Raw genomic sequence first — 22,209 nt, 5'->3', positions numbered from 1 at the left:
GAGTGTAGAGCTTTAATATTCTCACCATAACAACAGCAACAGCAAAATGGTAATTGTATGAGGTAGAGGATGTGCTAACTGATCTTACTGTGGTAAGCATTTCACAATATTTACATGTATCAGATCACCACATTGTACACCTTAAACTTACACCATGTTATATGTCAATTATATCTCAATAAAGCAGGAAAAAATGCCCCCAAAACCCCTAAACATTATAGAAATGTATAATTTAATATGTATTATCCAGTTTACGTACAGGATGCTTTGGATATTAAAGTATTTTGGCCTCAAAAAATAAAAGGAAAAAGTCTCAAATTACTAAAATCATAAATTAAATTAGGGATGTTACTATTGAACTTACAGAAATAAAGAAAAATATGAGAGGATATCCTGAACAATTGCATGCCAACAAATTAGACAGATGAAATGGACAAATTTCTAGAAACACACAAACTACCAAAAATGACTCAAGAAGGAATAAAATATTTGAGCAGGCCTAAAACAAGTAAAGACACTGATTCAGTAATCAAAAACTTCCCAACAAAGAAAAATCCAGGACCAGATGGCTTCACTGGTGAATTCTACTAAACATTTAAAGAATTAACAACAATCCTTCTCAAACTATTCCAAATATTGAAGAGAATGGAACACTCCCAGCTCATTCTATGTGGTCACCGTTCCCCTGATACCAAAGCAGACCAGGACATCACAAAAAAACAAAACTGTAGATTAATATGTTTTATGAATATAGATGCAAAAATCCTCAACAATATAGTAGCCAACTGAATGCAGCAGCATATTAAGGGGATTATACACCATGGCCAAGTGGGATTTACCTTAGAAAGCATGGGTGGTTCAACATCTGAAAATCAATCAATGTTATACACCATGTTAATAAAATTAAGGAGAGGGAGTTCCGTGGTGGCCTAGTGGTTAGGATTCTGGGCTTTCACTACTGTTGCCTGGATTCAATCCCTGGTCAGGGAACTGAGATCCTGCAAGCTGTGTGGCATGGCCAAACAAAAAAGAAACAAATAAATAAATAAATAATAAATAAAATTAAGGAGAAAATAACACATAGTCATCTGCATCTCAACATGATTCAGAAAAAACATCTGATATAATCTAACACCCTTTCATCACAAAAGCACTGAACAAACTAGGAACAGACAGGAATGTCCTAAACTTGATAAAGGTCATTTGTAAAACAAAACAAAACAAAACAAAACAAAACTATAACGTACTCAATGGAGAAAGACCAAAAGGTTTCCCCCTAAGATCAGGAACAGTACAAGGTTGCCTGCTTTCACTACTTCTATTCAACACTGTAAGTTCTAAACAGGGCATTAGGCAAGAAAATACAAGGCATCCAAATTGGAAAGGAATAAGTAAAACAATCTCTATTCAGAAATGACATGATCTTACATATATAAAATCCTAATGAATATACAAAATAAACGGTTAGACTTAATAAATGCATTCAGTTCTGTCTTGTACTCATTGAGTTGTGGTCAGTGAGCATGGCACCCTATACTTTACACTTTTGGGGGAAAGTAGAGCAAACAATACCAGCACATTCTCTTTCTCTGTTTTTCCTTCTCTTTGTTGGGAAAAAGGATGGGAAAGAAGAGGAATATACAAGGAAAGACTCAAAGGAATGAAACAACCTACATCTTGACTGGTTGTATTACTACAAATCAACTATTGTTTCTTGTTTATTTCCCTCAGCAAGTAACAACAACCAAAGGGAGTGTGGTCTTGTTTTCAGAGGCAACAAGGAATGGGTGATCTGGGGAGAGAGTGTCCTACTCCATAGCCAGCTTATGGAGATGATGTCAGCTATAAAAGGAGAGATAAAGCAGCTGAGACCCTGGGCTTGCTGTAAATAAGGATGGGACAGCTTAGGAACTTACTGAATGTTGTAGGGCACAGTACTAGGATTGAGTACCCCATACACAGTGAAGCCTTTATAGAGAGGGTTCCTGAAGTCTGGTTTCCTCTGAACCAAGGAAGGCCACACGGAATGGGTTTTCTCATAGATTCTGTCAGAAAAAAAAAAAAAAAAAACAAGCCAAAGAATTAAAAGCAGCAAGCAAGTAAAATCAACAGTCCTGTTGAACTTGATAATCATCCAAATTTTATTAACAATTAACCTAATTCAAGACAGAAGGATAGGATATGATAGGAGGAAAGTGAAAATAAGTGGTAATGAACACTGATAGAGTAACAAATTATCTGGGCTTCAACTTACCCATTTTTAAATGACTTAGAGGTTAGAAAGAGTTCCACATTGAAGAGCAACAGATGCTGAGTATAGTCTCTGCCATGGAGTAGCTATGTAATCTGAGGAATGTCCCTAGCTCTTTCTGGGACTATTTTCTCATTTGTAAAATATGACCTTTAAGGTCTCTTCCAAATCTCAGATTCTATGAACTAATGACCTTTCCAGTTTTAAAAAATCTAGAATTGCTTTAAAAAATCTGGTAAGCTAACAGAAAGACTAGAGGGTGAATTTCTGGCTTTTCTATATTTTATTTTATTTCAAGCCAGCTTCTCCTCCTCTCAGAAGGTGTAAGACAGTGAAAGACAATTAGAAATTTATATTATCAAATATTTGTGAGTTATCTAGGTGAGCAGCACAGACTGTGATATTTATATTGCAAGACTGATTCTTCTTATACTTTAGTTGAGTCCTTGGGGAGCCACTTAGTTAACACTGCAAAAAACATGGGATCCATTGTCCCAATGAGAGCTGCTGCATAACCATGCATGGGTAGTTCATTTACTCACACAGTGTCAAAGAAAGTTCAAGGAGGACAACAAAGAGAAGTGGTATGGGTTGTAGGACCTAAACATTGTAGTCTTGTAACTTTTAGAATCCTCAGACCATTTCAATGAGGTCAAAGGACTTGTATATCCATCTTTCTCATTTGTTTTTGGTTGAAAAAGGAAAAAAAATCTTGCAGAGGTAAGGTAACTAGTATTTGTTGAGTATGTACTATGTGTGAAACACTGTTCCAGACTCTACCTAAAATACCTCATTAAATTTTCATAATAAAACCCTGTGAGATATTTTATCCCCAAAATAATAATGAGAAAATGAGACAAAAAATAATTTTAAAAAAGTCACATAGCAAGTAGGTGACAGAGCCAAAATTTGAAACCCAGTCTCTCTGATTCTAGAGTCCATGCCTTTTCTTTTATGGATGAATGATATTTCTGTTTATTTTATGCAATCACTATTTTAACATGTTAAATTTTTCAACTTTCGTACTTTTACATGGAGATTCAGATTTGTGTGGGGAATGGGTCTAGGATATATTAGCCTCATTTTAAGAGGGTGGAAAAAAGAATATGGAAAAGATCTTAGATTTTAATGCTAGAAAAACAGGTCAGAGACAAAATGAATGTGTCTGAAAGCATCTGTGAAGAGGGTAAGAAAGGTCTAGTTGCAAAATGAAATAGAAATGTGCGTAGAAGCTACCAAGTAAGCACAAATGTTAAAGCAGCAAGATCCATCTCTGTGTTGACAAGAAAACAGAGTTAGAGATGTCATCCGATTCATCCAGGATACATCATAGAGGGGCCTGAGAACTTGAGCTAACTGCCACTCAACCAACAGCTATGAAACAAGAGTGGGTTGTGCGACAGCTACTTCCCTATTTCTTTTTCTCTGACTCTAAAACAAGGAGAATACTATTCACAGAAACTCTATCTTGTCAACTTCAAAAATTATTTACGTTTTATATATTGTGAGGATGTTAGAGTTTTAAGTCTGGTGCAAATTCAACTGCCTATAGGAGCTGGGAAGACAACATTAGAAGTGCACTGAGAATAAACTATAGAGAGTGGTGAGAACTGTGGCAAACAAGAGTGAGTTTGCTTCATTTAAGTGGAGCAGCTGTTATTCAACTTTAGCTGATTACTGCCATTAGAAAATGCAGGTCCAGTACTGCCAGAGCTCCTGATTTTGCAGAATATCTTGGCACAACAGCTTTTTGATTTAGGAAAAAATCCTAAAATAACTGGATTTTTATGTGAAATATCGTGATATTTAAATGTTGACAACTCATTCACAGTTTAAAAAATACTCCACAGACTAAACAAAATATACCTGTTAAGCTAGATTTGGCCTATGAGCTGCCATTTGGTGATCTCTGACACAAATGATAAAGGACTGTAGCTATTGACTACTCACACCTGCACAGTAATTCATTCCTTACAAAGTCCTTGCACATCCATTGTTTTACTGGCTCCTCGGGATTGCTCTGAAAAGTAGGTATTATCCCTATTTCACAGATAAAGAATCTGAGGTTTTGAGGAATCTCCATGCAAACACTGAGCGATTTATGCTTCAAAAGAAATTTTTATAGTTGTCATCTCCTCCCCTTTCGTGAACTGCTGTCCCACATTCAGGGTGATGGGTAAATTTCTTTTACACTGATCCCATCTCCCTATTCAGTGTTTTTTCACAAACTGAATTCACCTCAGATCTTCTCGATCCTTCTGGCAGTTTCCAAGGAAGTTCCCAAACTGGCAGGAGAAAACATGGTCATGAATTTCCAGCAAGAAATTTTCATTAAACTCAAAGGCACAAGGAAATTGTTCCATTAACTGCCAGATACAGTCTAGGAACTGTGTGAAGATAGGGGATACTTCTTTAGAGTCCCCATCCAGATGGCCACACCTGAGAGATGCAAATAAGGGTAAAGAAAGACAATGATTAACATCAGGGATTACACTGTTTGGAATAGGCTATATCAAGGTCACCTTTTGTCTCTGTTGGCATTGGTAAGGAAATGCCTAATGCCAAAATGCTACCCAGAATCTCAAAGTTCATTAATCCCAATGGACCTCTTAGCCACCAGCATCCTTCACTATTATCCAGATTGTAAGCCCTTGGTCATCTATTCTATTTCCTTTTACATCCTCTACAATAGAACTTTCTGCAATGATCAAAATGTTCCATATTTGTGCTGTCCAATATGGTAGTCACTAACTATTAAGCACTTGAAATGCAGCTAGTGTGACTAAGGAACTGAATTTTCAATTGTATTTAATTTTAAGTAATTTAAACAGCTACCTTTAGCTTCATGTGAGCAAGGACCATATCTATCTTGTTTACTGGACAGTGCCTGGTATGAAAAGGGTATTTAGTAAGTTTATTAAATGAAAGAAAAAACCTCATCCCAGAATTGTTTAATGTTTCCTCTCCCATGATGTCCTCTTTCCCAACTCTACCATCCATTAGAAACACTATTCCACTAGAAAAAAAAAAACATGGCATCCTTAGCTTTTACATTGAATGTTCTACCTTTTGATTTAATTGAAATCCATCTCACCAAGGATACTACTTCTTCTTGGGGCCCAAATCAAATGGAGAATGCTCATCATTCCACTCTCCATGTATATAATCCTAAAACAGCAGAAGTGGGATCGGCTTTCTCCTTTCTACTACTCCTTTCACTCTCTTAAAAACACTTCCACTATGGGTCATGCTGTTGTTCACTTTCCTCAACGTTGCGTTCCACAATCTTTGGGTCACTTCTCCACATTTTCTGAAGAATCTGACTCCAGTCATAAGTACTTATCTTTGGAGTCGATGCAGATGACCTACACTTGGCTTAGCAGGTTCCTTAACTAACTTGAATCTAATTATCTTCACCGATCTTTACCTCTACTTCACATCAGCCTCTCGTATCCATGGCTGTTTCTTGATGTTAGCTAAAGGTCCTTCCTCCACTTTGAAACCTTAATCTCAATATCCTACTCTGATCACCATATATTATATTTCCAAAGGCTGTTCATCTTATCTCCTCCAGCCCCATCTCTGGACCTCTCACCTTTCCAGATTCCTACTAGCCTCCCTTTCTTCCTTACCCAGACTATATTCTGCCCCATCAACTATTCTCTCCCCATTGTCTTCAATTTTCTGGTCATTTTTTTTGTCATTATTCTCCTTCAAAATCCAACCATTGATGAGCCTAAGAAGCTATGTTCTCTACTCCCAAATCTTGACTGATAAATGCTGCTTGAGAAAATTATAAAACCATGCAAATTGATACCATAAGTCTCCATACTCAGCTGGAACTTAATTGCTCCCAAATAACCTTTATGAATATCCTTAACACAGTTTTCCCATTAACCCTTACAGCTCTTGCAAATTTTAAGCTATCTTCTTAAACCCTAACCCATTTCACATTGATGTCTACAGTGGTAGTGAAAAAGATCAAGGCTATCAAGTAAAAATATACAACTTCTGCCTTGGACACTCAAAAACTTAGTTCCTTCTCCTCATGTCCTTCCATGGAGTCTCCATGTGGAGAAAAGGGAACCGTCCTACACTGCTGGTGGGTATGTAAATTGGTGCAGCCACTGTGGAAAACATTATGGAGATTTCTCAAAAACTAAAAATAGAATCAACCTCATCTTCTTAATGTTCTAAAATGCCATCAGTTCTAGGAAGCTTTCTTTGCCCAGAATAGGTAAGGTTCCCTTGTATATGTTTACCTTTGACTTAGCACTTATCATACTATACTATCATCATTGATTTTATTTTCTATAAAAGAAGGGACAGAGACCATATCTGATCTAATACAGTCTCCTTAAAACCTGGCATATTGCCTGGCCCAATGTTTGTTGACAACGGAAGAATGAATGGATGGACCCAAATAGCTAGAGAGCGACAATCAAATGAAATTAAATGGATACACACCAATGCAGGAGAATAAGACCTGAATAGTAACCTCCTTGAGGGTAAAACTCACATTTTATGTGCCTTTGGCACCAGCTCAGTGTCTGATATAGTATACAGCATATTGTTAGGTGTTCAGTAAACATTTGTTATTGTTCTCATAACACACATAAAGTCTCAGTGAGCCTGTTTGGCTTATAGCAGCATTAGGTCACTAAATAAATGTAAGTCCTTGCATCCACCTCTTACCAAAGAACAGAAATCCGCACATGCCTTTTCTTCTTATACAAGGTTAAAAGGTACATTGTGGCCTTCCCTGGAGGCGCAGTGGTTGAGAGTCCACCTGCCGATGCAGGGGATATGGGTTTGTGCCCCGGTCCAGGAAGATCCCACATGCCGCAGAGCGGCTAGGCCCGTGAGCCATGGCTGCTGAGCCTGCGCGTCCGGAGCCTGTGCTCCGCAACGGGAGAAGCCACAACAGTGAGAGGCCCGCGTACCGCAAAAAAAAAAAAGGTACATTGTCTTAGATATTATTCCCTCTGCCTGAATGCCCACTGTTCTCTCTAGCAAACTCCTATTCATTCCCTAAAATTCACTTTTAAATACTGCCTATTCCTGGAAGGCTATCCTGTCTTCTTCAGAAACAGTTAAGCACTTTTTCCTCTGTAGCCCATGGTGTCTGTTCTTCCCTGAAATATTTAACAATTTGATATAATCATTTGTTCACTTTGAAGGCAGATATGATATTCTAGTCACCCTTGTAGCCCTAGTCCCTTAGCATAGTGTCTGGAATATGTGTTTCTTGATGAAAAGAGATTTATGCCATGTTCAACCTACTCTTCCTTCTTTCACAAGAACATATTGGGGTTTTTGATAAATGTCACCCTAATAAATTCTCCTTAGCCTCTAACTTTAAAGTAATATTTTTACCTTTGGGAGAACTTGTGGCCCATGGATATCCATTCCTTCTCTATCAGGATCTTCATTTTTATACAAAAAGAAAACTTTGCATTAGGAAAACCATAAAATTAATTAACCATATCTATAAAATATCAAAACACTTTGCTGAAGTGGACTTTGTACAAATTTGCGTTGAACTGATCATAAAGTTAATTTCCCAAAAGATAAATAAGTAACTTGGATTTCATTTAAAAGCCTATACAGGCTGCATTCAAATTTCAAAGCTCTCAGGAGAAATTATTCTGGATTTGTATCCATTGTCACATTTCTTTTGGCTTTTACATAATGTGTGACAAGCCATTTGAGCCATAACTAAATGCAATCTTGATTAACATATTACACTCAACTATGATAAAACAGGAATCCAAAGGCAGTACTTGAGTTTATACCAAGAACAAATCTTGATATAAACACATTTTCAACCATTAAAAAAATAAAGCATTTCCAAAAGAAAAATGAGGATAAACTCCTACTGTGAGTTCTGTTTCATAGAAAGACAAACTAAGAAACCTTGGATTCAGCACCAGAAAAAAATCATGAGTCTGACATCCAGAGAGCTGATGCTGAAGATGATGAGCCCATCAGTCTGCTTACTTAACAGTCATCCATTCAACTTTGCCAACTTTTGGAGTCTTTCCTACCCCTTACATCAGCCTATTACATCCAATTTATCTTCTGATGGGTAAGAAACTATGTTGAGTGTGCAATGGAAAGAATATAGACTGTAAATGCCTAGTTTAGTAGAAAGAAGCTAAATTGAAAAACACAGCTGTTTTTGTAGACCTCTTTCTTGTAGAAAACAAGTTGGCTGAGAGTTATTTTTGATCTATTCACAATCTCCGACTTGTGCAAAGTAAAATCCAATCACTTGTTCTCTTACCATGAGTCCGTTGAATGTCCTATAAAATGGATCTAGGAGGATGCTGGCCACAGAGCAGACCTGTGCTGTGCGGTCCCACCCATCAGAACAATGGACTACGACATTGGTATTTTCTACCTTCACTGCCTGTGAAGACAAGAGGCAAAAAGTAGCATAGACAATTTTTCATAGCATGCGGCTTAATAAATAGGGTTACCACCCCTACAGCAGAGAACTTGGTCTTACTGGGCTACATTAATTTCTACTCAAAATATTAGCATCCTGTATGGGAATGACAAAGAAAATAAAGGAGTGTAACAGAAGGTGAGCTTACCTAATAAGGAAAAGAAAATCAAAATCAACACACGATACAGGGTAAAAAGAAAAACAAAAGGAGGTCTACATTCATAAAACTTCTGAAAAAGACATGGATCAATTCTCAATTCTCAGAGAGAGAAGTGGGCAAGAGGAAGAATTCATGCTCAAAAACAGGACAGTTCTGCATTCCAGTCCCAGACCTGACAATAATTTCCTCTGGAAGCTTTAGCCATTTAGCTTTACTAATATAAATCCTTCCAACTTAAGATGGAGAGGTTTACCTGTCTTAGGTAAGTTTCTGTACAATCAGAACTATGTAAAAATATGGGCAGTTACTCAACCTGTGCAATTTTGGCAATGGTAGATATTGAGCATTCACTTATTCATTCTAACACTTAATTATGTATACCTCTGTGCCAGGTATGTGCTAAGTATTAGAGATACAAAGATGAGACTCAGTTTCTGACTTCAATGAGCAAACTAGTCAGGGTGACCAAAGGTAAATAAATAAATACAATGCAGTGGAAAAACTGCTGCTATAGGGTAATGTGTAGTAACTATATCCTTTTGTAGGAGCCAGGGAAGCTTGAGCCTTGAAGAAAATGTAGGACTTTCTCAGGTGAGGAAGGAGAAGGAAATTTATTCACTCATTCATTCATCTACTCACCTAGCCAATAATTACTGAGTGACTATACAAGATGCACTATTGTGTGCACTAGGTACACAAAAAAAGACAAACATTTAAATGAATGAATACAAACCAATGATAAACAAAACAATAAAAGTTAATACCAGGTACAACAAAGGCACACAATAACTAAAGAAGAGGAGACAACTAAAGTGGGTCTTGTCAGATGAGTAGGCATTTGTCAGATGGACCAGGAGGAAAGGACATTCCAGGCAAGGGGTATAATATAACAACATGTACAAAGGCAAGGATGTGAGGCATAGGTGAGGAATTCTTAACTAGCTTGGTGGTTGAGGCTAGGCTGGGAGTGAGGGAGTGAGGAGAGACAGGTCTGGCCAGGAGGGCAAGGGTCAGACTGACAAGTGTGCATTTTATCTGGTGGCAACAGGGAGTCACCGGAGTGTTAAAAGCAGAGGAGTGCCAAGATCAGATGTACTCACTGTGGTGACAGTAGGAGAATAGAGGACATAAATTTGGATTTAGGAAGACCAGTCAAAGAGTTACTAAAATTGTGAAATGCAACAAGGACCTGAATTAATGCAGTAGCAGTGGGGCTGAAAAGGAGAAGAGGGATGTTAAGAATGAATATTTAACAGGACATAGTAAGAGAATGGATGTGGAATGAAGGAGAAGGAAAAGTCAAAGATGTGCACTTAGTAACTAGGTGGATTACAGTACCATTAGCCTGAACAGTGAAGACAGAAGAAGAAACAAGCTTGAGTTGGTGTTGGGAGTAGATAAGATTTCATTTGGGGCCATGGAGATTCTGAGGTAGTTGAGGGACATCTAATGGAGCATCCAGCGGACAACTGCATATGTGGGTCTGGAGTTCAGGAGAAGGAGGAATCTGAGTCAGAGTATAGATTTGACCACTATATGAATACAGATGGTAGTGGAAACTGTGTATGGCTGGTGCTGTCCAGGCAGTGATCAAAGTGAGAAAAGGAAAGACCTTAGAAAGTAGTAAAGTTTAAAGGGAAAGTAGAGGAAGTGGAGGGGGGGGGGGCTATTACAGGAGTCAGCTTGTGAAAAAGAAGCCTGAAAGGTAGAAAGAGAACCAGGGAGTAGCAGTGGGATTAAGGCCAGAACTATAAAAATGGTTCAAAGAGAAAGGGGATAACAATGTCAAATGCAGCAGAGTGGTCAAAATAGAATAAAGATTAAAGAGTGACCCTGAGATTGACAAGTTAGGGGCCATTAGTGACCTCAGCAAGAACAGTAGTAATGGTATGTAAACTGGATCACAGTGAACTGAAGAGTGAAGGGAGGGTGAGGAAGTGCGAATAGGGAAGGCCAATTACTTTCAAGAAATCTCTAAGCAAGAGGAAAGAGAACAGTAACTAGAAGAGAATAAGAAAAGTTATTTTTCTTAGGAATAAGAAAGTATTGAGTGTATTTCTGAGGGATGAAGCCAGTGAAAGGAAAAGTTTGAAAATGTAGGGGAAAGAGGTTCCTTGAAGAAGGAGGGGATGGGATTAAGAATACAGGTAAAGGGATTAGTTTTACACAGAAGATGAGGCACCATTTCCTCTGAGATAGCAAGAAAGGAGCAAAAAAAAGTTGGTAAGAATAGTAGTGGGAAGATGAGAGATTACCTCTATTTTTCTATAAAGGAGGAGACATGCCTGAATATGTGCTTACCGAGAGAGGAGTAACAGTGGTGTAGCCAGCTTGAAAGTAAAATACAAATTAAGAATATCTGCTTGGTGGAACAGGGCTGGGAACCAATCAGGGACACATAAAATGACTGTTAAGTGGTCCTAAGACTATAGGACTACAGTCAATATTATAGACCATAGATCTGTAATTATACCAAGTAACATGGCTATGGGATTTATTTCTTTGTGGCAATGTTTAGTTGTCAGGGCATAAGAGCAGAGAAAGTAGAGAATGAATGGGATTAACAGGGCAGGTAGAGTGGAAGGATAAAGAGGCAAGGTGGAATAGATGAGGTGCTACACCACTAGGTTTTGGCTTGATATGGAAGAAGGTAGGAAAAGGTGGGAAAAGTGGAGTTAAAAGTGTAGAGGTCTCCATGGGACAGAAGAACCAGGTTAGCTGGAGTAAGAGTGTAAGAACTGGAGTAAAAAGCTCAAAGAACTATCAGTGCAGAGTGTTTTATAGGTTGTACAGGGACATTCAAAACTCCTGGGATTGAGAGGAAGAATCAGGATGGAGAGGAAACCACCTACCTAAAGTGGTTTCCAAAGACCTTAATGGAGAAAGAAGAGTCACTAGGAGAGGTACAGAGAGGTATAGCTAGCTGCAATAGACCTAAAAGGAGGAAGGAGTTTTGTAAGGAGCAAGGGGAGTATTGAACCTGTCATGGACCGTGCAGTTCATGGGGTGTGGGAAAATGAGTAACCTTTGTAGTAGAAGGTACAAAAGAAATGATATTCCTAGAAGGATAGTCAGGTTGCAAGTAAGACAAGAGTTAGAGAGATCTGGAAAAAAGTTTCTCAACCTTTTAAACTCCTCAGTTAACCACATACTGCAGATAGTATCAGAGGCCTAATAGTAGCAACTATTCTCTTTCCTTAAGACTCCAAATGGAGTGAAAAGTCACTGGTGGACAGGAAAAGATGCACAATATCACTAATGATTAAAGAAATGCAAATTAAAACATGACATAAAATGCAATGCATAACCTATTCAAATTGGCAAAGATTAAAAAGATTGATGATAACCATTGGTGGCTATATGGAGAAAGAGGCATTGTTGGTGGGAATGGAAACTGGTGCATCCTATTTGAAGGGCAATTTGGCCACATCTAGTAAAGTCTGAAATATTCATACTCTTCAACTGAAAATCCACTTTTAGGAATGCACACACATATAAAGATATATGTTCAAGGATATTTGATGCAACAATGTCTGCATTTGTGAAAAATGTGAATAACTGAATTGCCCATGAACAGGGACCATGATAAATTCACTTAATGGAATATTATACAGTCACTGAAAAGAATGAGGTCACATTGACTGAACTGACCTGGAAAATGTTCACCATACATTAAGTATAAAAAGTTAGTTGCAGAAAAATATGCATAATATAATCTCATTTTTACAAATTAGTAATAATATATGTAATTATATATATGTTGAAAAATTCTAGACCTGTACTGTCCAATATGGTGGTCACTAGCCACAAGTGGCTATTTAAATTTAAATTGATCAAAACTAAATAAAATTAAAAATTCAGTTCCTCACTCTCACTAGCCACATTTCAAATGCACAGCTGCCACATGTGGCTAGTGGCTATTGTATTAATACAGATCCAGAACATTTCCATCATCACAGAAAGTTCAAATAGTACTGATCTAGCAGCATACATTAAACTATCAATAGTGTGTGTCGTGGGGCAAACTACAGGGAATATTTACATTTTATGTTATATATTTCTGAAATGTTTACTTCTTAGATAACGTACATGTATAACTTTTGTAATGAGAAAAAAATAAATAAAATAAAGATAATGAGAGACAAAACGAGAGAGTGAGGGATACTATAGCGTTTTTGAGAGCAAAAAGAATCTCACTAATTACCAGGGTCTTATGGGCAATGGGGAACCATTGGAAGATTTTGAGTTTAAATTGACATTATCATATGTGCTCAAGAAAGATGGCTTTAGAAGCAATCTGGTGGCCATACTGGGGGGAGCAACTACTAGAGACAAGTAAACCAGTCAGGAAGTTATAGTACTTAAGGCAGAGGTGGGGAAGAACGGATATTTGAGAAACGCTTTTGAGGAGAACTGACAGGATGAGGCAATTGCCAGATGGAGGGGAAGAGAGAGAATTCAAGGCTGACTGAGTTTTCAAGCTTGGGATACTGGATAGGTACTGATGGAGATGGGAAGCACAGGATAATCATGCAATCACAAGCCTATCTTTTTCATCCACTCATTTTAATTCAACCAATATTTCTGAGGTTGTATGGTCTATCAAATCTATCCCTCTTCTCCATTCTCTCTCTCTTTGGTCTAATAAAGTATGTTTCAGAAAGGAAATAGAAATGTATGGGTATAGGGCATGCGAAAAAGGAACAGTATAAAGAATGGCTAGAACAGTGGGCTTGAAATGACCAAGGGGGTCACATAGTAAGCACAAATAATAAATTACAGTGAAAAATGTAGGCAACAGGACTAGGAAATTGGAAAACAATAGGGCTGGATATTTAAGACAGTTAATTACACACACTCTTTAAAAACCTTTTAAGCCAGAAGCTATAAATCTCATTATCTTCAATTGAAAAAATGACAGCAGAGAGGTGAAGAGTGATTCTCTCCTTTTCTTTACTTCTACCAAATAATAGGGGTGTGGTGAAAAGAGCAAGTTTTCATGTAGGAATGTATAAACAAAACTTCAAAATGAGAAAATGTACACTCCAAATTTCTTCTTCTGTTTTTTTTTAAACATCACCTAACAAATGATACAGAAGCCAGGGTTCTGAAGGTCAGAAAATACGTCAGTCAGCATAAATGAGTGATGAAGCCTACTTAGACTGCATTCAGAGGCAGACTTAGACAAAGAAGTCAGAAAAGTCTGCTTTATACTCAGAGCTCTGAAAACCCATAGAAACACAAGCTCTGCATTTATTTTACATCCAGACTTACTTCCACTTGATACCTTAGAATCAACACAAAAATACATCAAAGTATTTGAGCTGGAAAGACTATGAGAATATTTGAGCTGGAAGGACCATGAGAGATTATCTAAGAGTTTTTAACTTGAGATCTGGGGTCTGTGTACCTCCTGAAATTAAGGTCTATTTTCTGTATGTATAGCCATATGTACATTTTTCTAGGGGCAGAGGGTCAATCATATTCTCAAAGAGTTCAGTGGGTCCCCCAAAACTTATACCATTAGATTCTAGTAGAACCACCTTGTTTTACAGACAGAGAAACTGAGGCCCAGAGAAGGGAAGAAATTTTCCAAGGGCACACAGTAAATTAGTGGCTGACTTGAATCTAGAAACCAGGTTTTTTTTTCCAATATTCTTTCCACCACGAATACACTGCTACCTCAAGAGATCCCATAATTAAGTCAGTGCAAGTTCTTGAAAGTCCTGATTATTACCTTTGCAATGAAAATTCCAGCATCCATAATAGCTTTAATGTGTCTCAACCACCCTGAGCTCTCCAAGCCGCTAAGAAATTCACTCATTGTTGGAGTTTTCAGTTCACAAACTAAGGTAGAAAAGGAAGCAGAGATTGAAATTCACAATTACCTCAGTTTATTCACCAAGAAAGGGGACAAAGTGGATCCCCATTTTGTAAATGAGGAAGCTGAGGCACAGAAAGGTTAAATGATTAGTTGGAAACCACACAGTGAATCAGGGACAGGACTAGGGCTAGAGCCTACCGCATCTCCTAGTTCGGGTCTCTGCTTTCTTGACTTGTAGAACCCACCCCAAGCCCACAGAGATCTCTGAAGAACAGAGCCAGAAGACTGAGTCAGCATCCACAGGAAAATACTCACACCTCCTCTGATTAGAAAACACATTTGATCCCCATCTTAACTCCTCCTACTGAGCCTAACTTTGTAGACCCTTAACATCTGTCTCTGCTTCCACATCCCCACCTACTCCCTTGCAGCCCTGTGCTGTCTCAACAGGTTGAAAAAAACATCAGTTAATTTTCATGTATTTTGCACTGGTTATGCAGCAGAGGGCAATCTTTTGCCTCAAAAAATCTGCAAAAAGTCCTCTTACACTCCTACTATAGAATATTCTGGGACAAAAAAGAAAGGAGGAAGACGCCCAATGAAGAGGAACATTAATATCCTAAAAGGGCTGCAGACTGAGAAGACAGGATCTGATAAGGGTTGTGTAAGGGAGAGGTCCTGGCAGACAGCATAAGTGAACAATTGAAGCAAAGAGAGGAAGAACAAGGAGTTCACTTAACAAGGGCAGGTTTTCCCTATGTTTGCCTGAGATGACATACCACATCATGGAACCCTGGGTAGTGGTTTTGGGAGAAATGTTCTAGACTCAAGAGTCCTATAAAGCCCTGATCTCACCTTGCCCCCATTCTGATCCCAATTACATTGCGGTGATGACAGATGACCCAAATTGTCTGATAGCAGCTTTATTCCTTTGAAGTCTAAATTTGCCCCCTTCATAAGCACAGTGATGAAACTGGACTGACTCCTTACAGCAGATTAAATGAGGAAGGTGAAATAAATCCCAGTTCATTTATATTTATGTTGACCTACCCACCCCTATACAGCAGTCTCTGTAATTCTATAGAGAGAAATTATTTCCATAGCCACTAAACCCAGATGAACTCCACAGAGTTATGAAAACTAAACATTGTAGTTCCTCTGTCAGACCAACACTGCTATAATTCAGTACTATCTATGCAAACTGGATTTATACTATAGTCAAAAATCTTATCACCTGTTGATTCTGCTCACCTGGCTGCTTTTATGTTTCACCACAAAATCAGGCATACTTTTTGCTTACATAATTATGCAAGCTATATAGCCTCTGGCCTAGCCCAGGTGAAATCCCTGTACCTTCCAAGAGTTTCTGCAGGCTGCTCCGCATCACATGGATGTTCTCAATGCCCATGAACCTGAAGCGAATGTTGGCATAGTTGTCTTCATTTTCATAACCCTTCCCAGCTGCTCGGTTGGCCATGGCATTTAACTGCAATATAGAGGACATAGAACAGATCGGGCAGATGATAAAAGAACATGGTTCATCAATCTCAAGGCTTCATTCTAAACAGTTTTAAATCTTACCCATTTAAAAATAAGTTAGATCACATAGTGCACATTCTGGAATGAAGAGAATCTCACTGACATTTAGATCAGGTATCTTAAGTAACAGTAGTATAGGGAAAGAGAAGGAGATTTAGTGTTTTTATTTTATTACTAAAACCCTGCTTAAGAGATTGATAGAAGGATATGGCAGCTATGAGGATATCTGATCTGAAGAACTAAAATAATAATTTTGAGCTTCCTATCACAAACAAATGGGCTTTATACTGAGAAACATGTGAAAGTTCAAAAATCCTTATTACTGAGAAACTCTAGAAAGAAGTCTAAGAACTTCAGGGCCAATTAATTATAAATAGCTACTCTAGAAAAATGTCTAAAACATGACTGCATAAGATAAATGACTTTCATTCACTGATAACATTGAAATGGAGATACCAAGAGCTGTTTTTACACTATATTCAGCTTGTGGTAATCAGAATACTTCTAGGTCATATGAAGAATGTTGGGTGGGGTAGTGAGTAAATGAGACTTGCAGAGAGGAGATACTAATCCAAAATCTAGAAAGGGGCTTCCCTGGTGGCACAGTGGGTTGAGAATCTGCCTTCCAATGCAGGGGACATGGGTTCGATCCCTGGTCTGGGAAGATCCCACATGCCACGGAGCAACTAAGCCCGTGAGCCGCAATAAGAGAAGCCACCGCAATGAGAAGCCCGCGCACCGCAACAAAGAGTAGCTCCCACTCGCTGCAACTAGAGAAAGCCCGTGCGCAGCAATGAAGACACAACACAGCGAAAAATACATAAATTTATATATAAAAAAAAACTAGAAAGCAGCCAAGATATCTTATATGATTATAACCATCTTAGTAATTAAATGATTTTCTGTTTTCCAGGCCTATTTTCTAATCTCCCATTATTGTGCATTTCAGAAGGTAGGGGGAGAATGTATATGGATAGGGTGTAGTTTTTGTATTAATAAAAAAGAATGCCATTAAAAACCTCAAAAGCACAAACTATTCACATTAACACATGCAGGGAAGAAAAATCTACATGTCAACATATTTTATTTAGAATGCAGGGTATTTGTTAAAGGGAGAAACATGATGGTAATTTTGATCTCTTATCACACAAAGAATGTCACTGAGCTTTCATTAAATTTATGACAAATCAATGGGACACCTGAGGAGGTGTAAGCAACAGCCACCTACTAACAAAAAAGTTTGTTATGACTGATGGATGCTTCAGCAAATGAAACAATAATTACAGCAGTCCCTACCCAGGTCTGGGCAGCAGTAGAAAGGTCAGCTACTACAGATAGCTAGCTACATCATACCAGTATACACTCTTTGGGAACAGGACTTGCATATCTGAGAAACTGCTACATATTAGCAGCCTAACGTTCAAGTAGGAAAGAACATATAATATTTACTAAGCCCCTAGTATGTATGTGCCAGACACTGTGCTAGATCCTTCACTTATATTATCTCATTTAATCCTCATGACAGCTCCTAAAGATAGGTACTATTATTATTTCCATAAGGAAACAAGTTCAGAGACGTGAACCAATTTCAACCAGGATCATATGGATAAAAGCTGAAGGCAGGATCTGACTCCAGATTTGACTGACTCCTAAGAATGTAACTTTGTCACTACAATACAGTTTCTACTAAAAGTATATATCTAGCTATCCAGAAGAGGAGTGTTGCTAGACATTTCTAGGCTCTCTGAGAGAGGAAAAAGGGACCTATTAAAAAGGACTTTTTGGTCTTTCATTTGGACAAAGGGCATCAATCCTTTAGTTTTTCAAAAGCTTAGTACTTCTCTTTACCATTTTAAGACTAATACCGATGGAAGACACAGACTTGATTAAACTCTTTCTAACCCCAGAATGTCAAACACAGTTATAGTTGAAGCAAGACAGCAAAGTTCTGAGAAACTGAAGGATGGTACCTGAGGAGAAAGGGAAATTATTTTAGCTATTGAGCCCAGTCAGTTCTAGGTAGCCCTGCAGAACAGTCAGTGAGAGATCCCCAAAATGGGCAGACATCTGTCTAAAACCACTATCTGGTTTCAAGCATAACCAATTGCTTAACTCTGAAGTCACAACCACCTGGCTTAGGCTTAGAATATAAATCACTGACTTAGCAATCCCTAGTGAGCAATGAAACCTCCTAATCATCCACAGTCAACATATCAAAGTATAAGCAAAATTATTTCTTTCTGGGGCTGTTTGTGAAAAGAACAGCCTTTAAGAAAAGGAAATCTGTCCTTTACTTGCCTTGTGGGGCACAATTAATTACTCTAAAATCCCTTATTAAAGCTAGACAAAATGTTGAGGATCAAGGAATTAATGCAGAGAGTTTAGGTTGATCTGAGGACCCTCCGCTCTGTGACATTCACAGGCAGTGGCAAGACTAAGTTGTTCAAAGTACCTTCTCATAGTCTTGCTTGACAGTGACAGCTATGATAAAAGGAGTTCCAAATGGCTTACTCAAATGATTTTACACAGTTATGACATAATAAGCCCATATACACAAACCTAACTTTCCCATTAACACTGCAAAGCTCAACATATGGGGAAGGGGATTATAACATGAGTAAAGTAGGGGTATTAGAGAGGTCATTGATACATAGATACCTTTGGTCTTGTGTCTACAACATACATAAACTGGCTCCCTGGGTTCGCCTGGTTAATAGCCTCTAGCAGGAGCTCATCATCTATGCAACGAGTATAAAATCCAGACAGAGGCTGGCTACAGCGGCAAATGGCAGCCTGTAAGGAAAAAATATAACAGTTGAGTGGTCAAATGTACAGGTGGTCAAAAATCCTCCTTGATCCCATGTTCAGTGAGTAGAAGAAGAGGATGAGACAACTCAGGATAGTGAAGTAAAAAGAAATGTAGCTCTGAAGCCCAGGCATTCCACTGACATTGGGCTCAACCTCCTGCCTCCGTCCCCACTCCAGCATGTGGGTTGTATTACCACAAACTGTTGCTCTGATAGTCTTTTTTTTCTTCTACATGGTTATGATTCCCAACCCAGTCTCGGCAAATCCAGACTACAAGAAAATCACACCCTGAGTGTTTCCTTAATAAAATTCTATCTATTTTCAATATGTATTAGGCTAGTATTTACCTGAAGCTTTCTTTCTTTTTATAGTCCCAGTAATATAATCCATATAAACCAGAGGTTCACAGTGACAGCAGAATTCAAAGACCTAGAGTCTCTTAAGAGAACAGGGTTCACTCATTTCAGGAGTTAATGCCAAATCAGAGGGCTGGTTTGTTTCAAGCCATTTCAATAGGAAAACAACATAGCTATTTAGCAGATACATCTGGTAATAATTAGTGAACTGCATTACACTTTGGTGTGTTTTTTATGGAGTCTGCTTACTTCGATAGTTTGACACAAAGACACCCACTTGTATTACTGTACTTTTTAGCACTTGAGAGTTGCCTACCTGAGAACTTGACTGTTTGTCTAATTCCAGGTCTCAGAGAGACCACAAGAGGCAAGAACTATTATCCCTTCCTATGGAAGGGAACTCAAATAGAGGAGTCAAGTGAAATATTCCCCTACTACCTTAAATTGTATGAAAATAGTGAGAAAGAATCAAGGACATCTGTGTTCTAGTGGGAGGCCACAGTGCCCAAATATCCTTTCATACAGCTGTTCTCTTTTATTCAACAACTTGCCATCAAGCAGAAGCCCACAAAGAAAAGAAATAAATGAATGCACTACAAATGCCACTTAACATCTGCACAACACTTTAAAATTTACAAAGTATACATATATTTTCCTCTCATATTACACACTTAAAAACTCTCAGAAGTACTAAAGTTCAGAGAAGTAACTTGCTTGAGGTCACATAGCTAGTAAGTGGCAATGGTGTGACTTAAACCCAGTTCTTCTAGCACCAAGTTAAGTTCTCATGAGATAAGTTTGCTCAACTCACATTGTTCTCTTTGTAGAGGTAGGAAAGCACAGGCACACGTTCTTTACTTCTGAACTTCGAACTTCCAACCAACGTTCCCAATGTAACAGATTTAGGAACCACTATTTCAGGAGGGTAGGTACTGCATATCTAAAACAAAATAAACTCAATTTTTTTAAACTCAATTTTTTTTACATATTTTTACCTGCTAGCAACAGGTTAGAATAGCAATCACTCAAGAATTAGCTGTCTGTTATTTATCATCTAGAATCATCCATTCCTCAGAAATAAGAACAAACTTATCCTTGATGAGAGGACATTCAAGATGGTGGAGGAGTAAGATGTGGAGATCACCATCCTCCCTAAAAATACATGAAAAATACATCTACATGTGGAACAACTCCTGCAGAACATCTACTGAACGCTGGCAGAAGATCTCAGACTTCCCAAAAGGCAAGAAACTCCCCACTTACCAGGGTAGGGCAAAAGAAAAAAGAAAAAAACAGAGACAAAAGAAAAGGGATGGGACGTGCACCTCTGGGAGGGAGCTGTGAAGGAAGAAAGTTTCCACACACTGGGAAGCCCCTTCACTGGCAGAGACGAGGGTGGTGGGGGGGAAGCTTTGGAGCCACAGAGGAGAATGCAGCAATAGGGGTGCAGAGGGCAAAGCGGAGAGATTCTTGCACAGAGGATCAGTGCCGACCAGCACTCACCGGCCTGAGAGGTTTGTCTGCTCATGTATTGGGGCAGGCAGGGACTGGGAGCTGAGGCTTGGGCTTCGGAGTTCAGATCCCAGGGACAGGACAGGGGTTGACTGTGTGAACACAGCCTGAAGGGGGCTAGTGCAACACAGCTAACTGGCGGGGAGTCTGGGAGAGAGTATGGACTTGCCTAACAGGCAAGAGACCATTGTTTCAGGGTGCACAAGGAGAGGGTATTTGGAGCATCGCATAAATGAGCTCCAGAGACGGGCACGACTGCGGCTATCAGCGTGGACAACAGAGACAGGCATGAAAGGCTAAGGCTGCTGCTGCAGCCACCAAGAATCCTGTGTGAAAGCACAGGTCACTATCCACACCTCTCCTCCCAGAAGCCTGGGCAGCACGCCACTGCCAGGGTCCCGTGTTCTAGGGACAACTTCCTCGGGAGAACACATGGCACGCCTCAGGCTGTTGCAATGTCACCTTGGCGTCTGCCACTGCAGGCTCACCCCACATTCGGTACCCCTCCATCCCCATGGACTGAGTGACCCAAGGCAAGCTAATCAACCGTTCCTTGAACACCCTCCTGTCTGGGCGAAGGCCAGACGCCAGAGGGGGACCTACATGCAGAGGAGGGGCCAAATCTAAAGCTGAACCCCAGGAGATGTGCGAACAAGGAAGAGAAAGGGAAATTTCTCTGGGCAGCTTCAGGAGCAGTGGATTAAATAGCAACAATCAACTTGATGTACCCTGCATATCTGGAATACCTGAATAGACAATGAATCAACCCAAAATTGAGGTACTGGACTTTGGGAGCAACTGTAGACTTGGGGTTTTTGCTGTATGTAACTGACTAGTTTCTGATTTTATGTTTATCTTAGTATAGTTTTCAGCACTTGTTATAATTGGTGGCTTTGTTTACTGGTTTCGTTGCTCTCTTCTTTTTTTCTTTAATTACTTTTTAAATTTTTTTTATTTAATTTTTTTTTATTTTTTATTTTAATAACATTATTTTACTTTATTTACATTTTCTTTTTTTTTTCTCCCTTTTCTTCTGAGACGTGTGGCTGACTGTGTCTTGGTGCTCCGGCCGGGTGTCAGGCCTGAGTCTCCAAAGTGGGAGAGCTGAGTTCAGGACATTGGACCACCAGAGACCTCCCGGCCCCACGGAGTATCAATTGGCGAGAGCTCTCCCAGAGATTTCCAACTCAACGCTAAGACCCAGCTCCATTCAACAACCAGCAAGGTCCAGTGATGGACACCCCATGACAAACAACAGCAAGACAGGAACACAACATGATCCATTAGCAGAGAGGCTGCATAAAATCA

General features: G+C 39.0%; 1 protein-coding gene across 2 annotated transcripts in view; it reads right to left on the bottom strand.

Annotated features, from left to right (window-relative positions):
- The window catches only part of LOC308609099 (phosphatidylinositol-3,5-bisphosphate 3-phosphatase MTMR8-like), a 212,584-nt gene that overhangs the window by 132,817 nt on the left and 57,558 nt on the right, over window positions 1-22,209 (bottom strand). For both annotated transcript variants that reach the window (XM_081222629.1, XM_081222630.1), the window contains exons 5-12: window positions 20,201-20,329; window positions 18,884-19,018; window positions 16,040-16,172; window positions 14,600-14,709; window positions 8,538-8,663; window positions 7,628-7,677; window positions 4,490-4,690; window positions 1,917-2,045 (exon numbers count right to left, since the gene is read on the bottom strand). In XM_081222629.1, the coding sequence (XP_081078755.1) occupies window positions 1,917-2,045; window positions 4,490-4,690; window positions 7,628-7,677; window positions 8,538-8,663; window positions 14,600-14,709; window positions 16,040-16,172; window positions 18,884-19,018; window positions 20,201-20,329 (1,013 nt within the window). The remainder of the gene's footprint in view (window positions 1-1,916; window positions 2,046-4,489; window positions 4,691-7,627; window positions 7,678-8,537; window positions 8,664-14,599; window positions 14,710-16,039; window positions 16,173-18,883; window positions 19,019-20,200; window positions 20,330-22,209) is intronic.

The sequence above is a fragment of the Mesoplodon bidens genome (assembly GCF_964165515.1).
Source record: "Mesoplodon bidens genome assembly, chromosome: X".
Taxonomy (NCBI): Eukaryota; Metazoa; Chordata; class Mammalia; order Artiodactyla; family Ziphiidae; genus Mesoplodon; species Mesoplodon bidens.
Note: the sequence above shows the minus strand (reverse complement) of the source record. Positions and strands in the feature narration are given on the sequence as shown.